The sequence below is a fragment of the Podarcis bocagei genome (assembly GCF_964188305.1).
Source record: "Podarcis bocagei genome assembly, chromosome: 1".
NCBI classification, from domain to species: domain Eukaryota; kingdom Metazoa; phylum Chordata; class Lepidosauria; order Squamata; family Lacertidae; genus Podarcis; species Podarcis bocagei.
This window is the reverse complement of record NC_138125.1, coordinates 52,480,434-52,489,409: the sequence shown is the minus strand read 5'-3', so window position 1 is coordinate 52,489,409 and position 8,976 is coordinate 52,480,434. Positions and strand designations below refer to the sequence as shown.

Genomic DNA, 8,976 nt, shown 5'->3' with positions numbered 1-8,976 from the left:
ACCTTATTATTTCTTAATTTTTTCAAAAGATGCTTTCTACAAACCCCCCTTTCTGCACTCTGAATTCCCATGTCTTACTCGGATCCAAATAAGTCATCATCAACATTATTCCTTGTTACTACATCATTCATTCCCATCCTATTAATAATGCAGGATATCTAAGAAGACTTATGTGCTTCTGATCACAGAATTATCTTGCACATTATATAAGGAGTTCATATTCTCTATTTAGCTCTATAGATGCCTCTACTCTTTCACTAACACTATTCAAAACAGGCTCTGCACAGTCCAGACCACTGCAGGAGATGGTTCCTTAAACACAATCCCTATTGTTTTTTATAGCAACAACATAGTTGGTATGTCATCTGTAACTATGAACAAGAAGCAGCTTTAGGCCTGGAAAAGAGTATGAAACTTTTTCTTCTTCTTTTTGCAACATGGAAGTGAAAAGCAAAGAAACTGACAGGCAAGGATAACAACAAACCAATGTGAACAAATGCTAGTAGTATATATTCTTAGTTTCCATTTCAGACTCATTTCAGGAAAAGGGGAAATGGCTTAAGCTAAAGGCTTTATGGAACAAGTGTGCCTTGAAGGGAGAGACAACAAACAGAGTAATTTTCCTTTGCATTCTCTTCTTCTCTCTAGGTATGTCTTTTTCTTTAAATGAGTGGTAGTGTAAAAGGAAGAGTCAGAGCCTTAATACAATGAAAAGAACATCACATACTCCTCTTATTTTGTGGTTCACAGGAGCCCACACAGTTATCTCTGGGTTCAATTCTGTCCTTACCTAGCTGGATCAGGATAGATTGGATGTTCCCGAGATCCTGCCCCATCATAACGGGATAATGAAATGAGTGAAGACTCCAGCAGCCTCCTAGGGAAGAAAACAAAAAGCTTTAACTGGAAAGTTGAAACTACTAGCATCCCATGTGTCCACCTTCTTGACTTCTCTCAAATTAAAATGTCAAAGTCCATATATTATTTGGTATTTTTTTACCCACCCACCACATCTTCATAGCCAATGTAACAATGGTAGAACTCAATTAATTTCATCTTCTAGTGAAGTCATGGCCCAGTTTCTTTCACTGTTCACGATATTAAGAGCCTTACAAGTAAAAAAAAAGGACCTTTATGATCTAATATTCAATGAAGTACCATCCTCTATGGGTTATTTCAGCACAATGTCAACAAACACAGATTACCACACAATGCACATAGGCTGGGAGCATGGAAATAAATCAGATTATATTCAATTTCCAGATACCACTCCCTCACAGGGCTGTTTCAGATGTTAAAGTTCCATTAAAAACATTAATGGAATACATATAGTCACACTTGCAATCTAACACTTTCTCCCCTGTGCACACACAGTTGGAATAATATTTGCCATGGTTCCTCCACTGAATACACATCTCAGGAACAGGCAGCAAAAGAAATGCACATGGAATTGTTGGGTGTACATAGTTGCTGCCACTGCCACCCCACCCAATGATTCATGTTAATTTTGTGTAAGCCACTTACATTACTTAAAACTATTTAGTATTCCACTAACAATCACAAAAAATATTACTTTGTTTTTTGTCCAGCCAGCCAAAATTACCAAATACCATAATGGACATACAAACAAATTATGCAAGGCTGCTGTTAAAGGGATTGTTCTACATCAAGTAAAGTCTATGGGCTGCATCCAACATTACCTGTACATACACTAATGCAAGTGCTCTTGTGCTAGCAGACAGTTCACCTTTATTGTTGCACAACAGAGAGATCCAATACCACAGTTGTGCTTCTAGAGACTGATGGATCTATTGTGCAACCAAATTACCAGCAATCTGCTTATGCATTCTTTTGCAGAACATTATGCTGATGTAAACAATTCATCAGGAAAACAAGTATACCACTTAATGACTTTAACTTAGTGCTACATTCCTTTAGCAGGTTTGTCAGACCTGGAAAATGGTTAAATTTATTAGGTTTAAGATTAAACATTAAACATTAAACTCTTGGGCTGGGGTATTGTTTAGGGGAAGGTTGTTGCTGTTATTTATATTAATTGTTTGTATCTTTGTTTTAGATCTTATTATGATTTATGTGGAAATTGTTCGATTTCATTGTGTGTTTTTATGTTTATTGTTTATGACTACTTTTGTTATGTTTGTAATCATGTGTTTTTTCATGTTGCAAGCCGCCTTGTGCATGGTTTGAACTATGAAAAGGCAGCATACAAATAAAATGATGTATGTATGTAAACATCTCCTCCCATATGATTTTCATTGAAACTTTCTTGGGAAAGTCATCTTTAGATTTGCTTTATGGTACTTTGTTTATTATGTTTTATTTTATTATACATTCCTTTCTGTGTCCTTAGATAGAGAGCAAAGACAGCCAGATAGACAGGCAGGCAGGCAGATAAGATAGATAAGCCATTAAACATAAGGAACTCTTGATTTCATAATAACTGACCATAGTGTAGCATGGATCTGGATTAATATCATATCGCCATATTAAAAATGCAAATATTTGCATAAATGAACAAGCTCAACATAACCTAGGAGTCTCTGGAGTTTAATGATTCAGCGAAACTGACTGTTAACAGAAAAAAGCAACCATGTTCTTTTAGAGAACAAAGCTTTCACATAGAACTACATTCTATGTACATACAATTATTTCAATTACATGTGAGTTGCACACACAGCTATCATGGATAAGGATAGATAATTTTGTATATATAATTTTTATTAATTTTTCTGTTTATCTATTTAAAATACTTATTTTACATCCTTAAGATATCACTGACTTCCCTTCTTCTCTTTCCATGGTTCATTTTACATATCATAAATCCCTGCATATTTTACAAAAACTATACCATTTAGTATTCCATTACTGTATCCATCAAAACTTATTTACACTGTTGAATTTATCTTAATGCTGCCAGCGTTTTCAGCTGTACACAATTATTTCCCATACAGTGGTGCCTCGCAAGACGAAATTAATTCGTTCCGCAAGTCTCTTCGTCTTGCGGTTTTTTCGTCTTGCGATGCACGGTTTCCCATAGGAATGCATTGAAAATCAATTAATGCGTTCCTAGGGAAACCGCCTTCGGACCAGGTCCGGGGACAGTCTGCCCCCGGACCTCTTCTGAAGGCTGGGGGGGGGGGGGACAAGGGCTTTTCTTCCCACCCCCAGCATTTTAAAAAACCCTGGGACAGCGGAGGACTTCTCCGCTGTCCGGGCGATCTTAAAATGCTGGCGGGCGGCATTTTAAAATCGCCCCGGACAGCGGAGGACTTCTCCGCTGTCCGGGGCGATTTAAAAGCCCCTGGGAAGGCAGGCAGGGGGGACAAAGACTTTCGCCCCCTGCCCGCCTTCAGAAGGTGTTCCCGCCCCCCGCCCCACTTCGGAACAGCTTTCCGAAGTGGGGCGGCTGGGGCAGGTGTCCCCGCCCCCCTCCCCACTTCGGAACAGCTTTCCGAAGTGGGGCGGCGGGGGCAGGTGTCCCCGCCCCCCCTCCCCACTTCGGAACAGCTTTCCGAAGTGGGGCGGCGGGGGCAGGTGTCCCCACCCCCCCTCCCCACTTCGGAACAGCTTTCCGAAGTGGGGCGGCTGGGGCTGGTGTCCCCACCCCCCTCCCCACTTCGGAACAGCTTTCCGAAGTGGGGCGGCGGGGGCAGGTGTCCCCGCCCCCCCTCCCCACTTCGGAACAGCTTTCCGAAGTGGGGCGGCGGGGGCAGGTGTCCCCGCCCCCTCCCCACTTCGGAACAGCTTTCCGAAGTGGGGCGGCGGGGGCAGGTGTCCCCGCCCCCCCTCCCCACTTCGGAACAGCTTTCCGAAGTGGGGCGGCTGGGGCAGGTGTCCCCACCCCCCCACTTCGGAACAGCTTTCCGAAGTGGGGCGGCGGGGGCAGGTGTCCCCACCCCCCCTTCGGAACAGCGTTTTAAAATGCTGGGGGTCGGGAGCGCTTCGCTCCCGACCCCCAGCATTTTAAAACCTTCCCGGGACACAGGGAGATTTTTAAATGCTGGGGGTCGGCAGCGCTTCGCTCCCGACCCCCAGCATTTTAAAATCTCCCCGGGACAGGGGGAGATTTTTAAATGCTGGGGGTCGGCAGCTAACGCTTCGCTCCCGACCCCCAGCATTTTAAAACCTTCCCGGGACACGGGGAGATTTTAAAATGCTGGGGGTCGGCAGCGCTTCGCTCCCGACCCCCAGCATTTTAAAATCTCCCCGGGACAGAGACTTCTCTGCTGTCCCTTGGAGATTTTAAAATGCTGGGGGTCGGCAGCGAACGCTTCGCTCCCGCCCGCCAGCATTTTAAGATCGCCCGGGGCAGGCGGGGGGCGAAGGCAGGCGGGGGGTAGCAAAGACTTTTGCCCCCCGCCGGCCTTCAGAAGAGGTCCTCTTCTGAAGGCCGGCTGTGGGCGAAAGTCTTTGCTCCCGACCGCCAGCATTTCCCTATGGGCTTTCGTCTTGCGATGCAAGCCCATAGGGAAATTCGTTTTGCGAAGCGCCTCCAAAACGGAAAACCCTTTCGTCTTGCGGGTTTTCCGTCTTGCGGGGTACCACTGTATATTCAATAAACGTTTTCCAATCTTCTTCAATCTTGTTCTCTTATTCCAGGGGTCGGCAAGGTTTACTTCGCTTGGGCCAGTTCGCTCCAGCAGAGATCCCTCTGTGGGCTGGATCCCACGCCCGCGCTCGTGATTTCTGGCATCTGCGTCTGCGCAGACGCGATTTTCAGCACCGTGGAAGCGAGTCCCCGCACTGGTTTAGCGCAGCGCACGGGGACTCGCCAAGCGGGCGGCTCAGTTCGGGGGCAACTCATGGGCCAGTTAAATGACCCCCGTGGGCCACTTGTGGCCCATGGGCCTTAGGTTGCCCACCCCTTTCTTATTCTATATGATAAGTCTGCAAGTTGTGCATATTAAGGATAGGTAATATTGGTAATTTGAAAGAGATGACCCTGGCCTCTTTCAGGCCAGGATCACACAAGGCAGTAAACCAAATTCCCTGGTCCTTTTAACTAAGAAAGGAAGTAAAGTCAATGTGTTGTCCAAACATCATCTTTTGGTTAAACTTTCTCTTCCTTAATCACAAGCCGTAGCCAAGAACAAACCTTGACTTAGTTGCCATGCTACGCTAAACTAAAAAGGACCCAAGAGGAGCAAAGCAGATGCGATCTCTTCCATGGTAGTCCACATGTTCACACTAAGCCATGGTTCAGCTAGGCACTATGTGCTTACACAGCCCCTGACATGGTGCATAAAGCAAAATTTGAATGCTAACTAAGTAATGGCCCACTGCAAATATATAATTAGTCTGGAACTGTATTTCACATCTCAGTTATCCTTCTAGATAAAGGATCAGGGACCTTTGGCCCTCCATGGTTAGGGATGATAGGAGCTGCAATTCAGCAACATCTGGAAGACCAAAGCCTGTTCTGGACCATGCACCAATCCTCAAAGGCTCCTTCTTTGGTAGTCTGTTTCTGTTTGAACTGTAAGAGGCTACGGTCTGTAATCTCTACCCCAAAGGATGGCCAGTCCCAATTAACATGACTTCTAACAATCAATACCACAAACAGGAAGCATTAGATGATGTCCAGGTTTCAAAGAACATGAACACCACTGTACATGTGTAAAATGTACAGAATTGGCAGGGGGAAAGGGATTTCTTGCCCAGGCAAGCAAACCGAGCTAGGCTCACAGAACAGCCCCAGCATCCAACCAGACTTTAGGTCCAAAGAGCCAAGGAGAAGGTTCACTGGATTATTTCATCAGTTCTTGAATTTACTACAAAAGCAAGAAATCTGACATCTGAAGAACCTTAGCAGTTTTAATTCCATCAATCACACTTGCAGACAATGCTTCAGGTTAAGGCTCAGACTGAGATTGGATAGGACATGAAAGAAAATAAAAAAGGGACAAACTTCACAAGGCACTGAAAGAAAAAAATATGACTCATTTACAAAAGTGCTCCAGTTTTCTATTTTTGTGCCTAAAAGGTTTCAAGTAATAACGGTTTCCCTTCAGAGGCAAAGGACAAACACTCCACATTCCAGAGAAAAGAAACGACTATTACCTCTGACAAAATTATTTATACTGCAATGACGCTAGGCGCAACTGAAAATACTTCAGTATACTTCAATACCATGAGGAGGCCTTTTCTGTGAAAGTGGCAAAAAGTTTGGAATGCCATACCAAGGAGACACAATATTTTCAGTGGCATGATAAAGCCATAATTTTTACTCAATTTAGATAGGATTTTAGTCTGAACTGCTTTTTCTATTCCTTAATTTTGTTTTGAACCCACTCTTTATTTTGTTTTTAAATAATGTCTACATGTGCTATATACAGTGGTGCCCCGCAAGACGAATGCCTCGAAAGATGGAAAACTCGCTAGACGAAAGAGTTTTCCGTTTTGGAGGTGCTTCGCAAAACGAATCTCCTATGGGCTTGCTTCGCAAGACGAAAATGTCTTGCGAGTTCCTGCGGTTTTTTTCCCCTTCCCCCCTTTTTCTAAGCCGCTAAGCTGCTTATCAGCTGATCCGATAAGCCGATAAAAGCCGCTAATAGCGCTAATCCGCTAATCCGTCAGTGGGCTTGCTTTGCAAGACGAAAAAACTGCTAGGCGAAGAGAATCACAGAACGGATTCTTTTCGTCTTGCGAGGCACCACTGTAAATGATTAACACACTTCTGTACGCTATCCTTGAATCTTCAGGTGAAGAGCTATTGAGAAATATTCTAAATAAATAAATAGCTATAGATAGGTAGTAATGATAATTTCTTTCAATTTATAACCCTATTCCATTTTTGCCAGGAAACACTAAATATTATTTTGAAAATTCAGTTCCTCTCAGGTGAATTTATACAAAATCAAACTAAATCTATTGCATAACACATACTTAAATTTCTTGTGAGCTCTGAATGTGTTTTTCCTTAGGGGACAATATATTTATTTTTAAAGAACAACCCACATTGTCTTGTTAAATTGACTGAGGAGAGATCACAAGTCAGCACCTTGCTAGAGGGAAATCACATATGCAAAAGACTGCAACATCAATAGGTTACGGGTTGATAGGAATTGTGATTTGCTTTTTCACAAACTTCTTTCAGTAGTTTGTAAAAAAGCAAATCAAGCATTTGTCAAGCTTAATTGTCAAGCTTAAAGTTAAAGACCTGTGGCATCTAATACTACTGACGAAGCAAAAGCAGATTCCACAAACAAATCTTATGTGTTGACACTTGTTCATAGGCCATGCCACAGAATGGAATACATTAATTAGAAAGTTTCAAGAAGAGGTGTTTGCCAACTGCTGAGTTTCCCAAATTTAATGTTCAAACCCCTGTGAATTTGTGACACTGAATTCAGCAAGACCTGCTTCAACCCAAAGCATAATGTCAGTCAGTGGTCATTTAAGTACAGTGGTGCCCCGCAAGACGAAATTAATTCGTTCCGCAATTTTTGTCATCTAGCGAATTTTTCGTCTTGCGAAGCACGAAATCCCATAGGAATGCATTGAAAATCAATTAATGCGTTCCTATGGTCAAAAAAAGTCGAAACAAAGCCAAATTTGGTACAACAACAGTTTATTAACTGCTCTTTAAAGTTACACATACTGTAAAGAGCAGTTCAAAAATTGAAGGGAAAATAAATTAACTTTATAAACAAAACATGTCTTTGTTTTTAGACAAAGGAAACAAAGCCGTGAGACGTTTTCGTCTTGCGAAGCAAGCCCATAGGGAAATTTTGTCTTGCGAGGCAAATCGAAAACGGAAAAACCTTTCGTCTAGCGAGTTTTTTGTCTTGCGAGGCATTCGTCTTGCGAGGTACCACTGTACATCAGCTTTATGATATTCTATGAGCTACAAAAACCACAATGCTGAATTGAAACTTCTTTCTATGTGCTCACAACAAGTTTTACCCTTCCTCATTGTGTGTCTTCACTTGCAAATTAATGTGAACTAGACTCCCACAGAACAGTTTTGTTTTCACACCAAAACTATAGTACTGTTTAAAAAGTTTGTATTTTATGCTTCAACTTAACAGAAATATCAAAATGTGGTTTTCTACTGCACACAAGTGCATAGTAAGGCTGGGCAATATCTGGTTTTTAATATCACAATATATCACCAGCTAAACATCACAGCACAATATACCAATATACAGTGGTACCTCTGGTTACAAACTTAATTCGTTCCAGAGGTCCGTTCTTAAGCTGAAACTGTTCTTATCCTGAGGCATGCTTTTGCTAATGGGGCCTCCTGCTGCGATTTCTGTTTGCAGCCTGGGGCAAAGTTCACAAGCAGGAGCAGCTACTTCCGGATTAGCAGAGCTCGTAACCTGAAGCGTTCATAGCCTGAAGCATTCGTAACCAGAGGTACCACTGTATCATGATCTGAAATAAAATGGAGCTTTGTAGAGGCGAACATGGTAATGTCCTAGCAACTGCTACTAAGTTACGGGTCTAAATCACCACACACTGATGAAATCATCACTTCAACAGAAGGCAAGGCAAAATGCATCCAAACAGGACTTTGGTTTGGGACTTGAATACCAAATGGTGGTATTCAGGTCCAGGACAATCCAAAATACAGTGATGAGTCATAGTGAATACAAATAACCTGGGAAATTGTTGAACAACAACAACAACAAAATCTAAATTTGATGCATATAATTATATGAAAATTAACTCAATGATAGCATGCTTCAAATAAACAAAGATTTCTGGAGAATATATTGAGTTTAAGAGCAAATTTAAAATTAACAAAAGTAGTAGATTTAGTAAAAATATTAATTAAACTTGCATATGATTAACAATTTAATCTGTTTTCTACCAATTTAAGAGTTATTTACTAGCGTCAACTTGTATCTTCTTCCCCACTCAGAGGACCAACTGTAATTCTATGAATGAGTAGGCACCACTTATTTCAACTAAACTTACTTCTACTTTCATTGGTAAGCCCCATTGAAT

The 8,976-nt window shown here is 42.2% G+C and overlaps 1 protein-coding gene across 3 annotated transcripts in view; it reads right to left on the bottom strand.

Annotated features, from left to right (window-relative positions):
- AMBRA1 (autophagy and beclin 1 regulator 1) overlaps positions 1 to 8,976 on the bottom strand; it is a 154,025-nt gene that overhangs the window by 102,779 nt on the left and 42,270 nt on the right. For all 3 annotated transcript variants that reach the window (XM_081163623.1, XM_081163625.1, XM_081163624.1), the window contains one exon: positions 791 to 877. In XM_081163623.1, the coding sequence (XP_081019749.1) occupies positions 791 to 877 (87 nt within the window). The remainder of the gene's footprint in view (positions 1 to 790; positions 878 to 8,976) is intronic.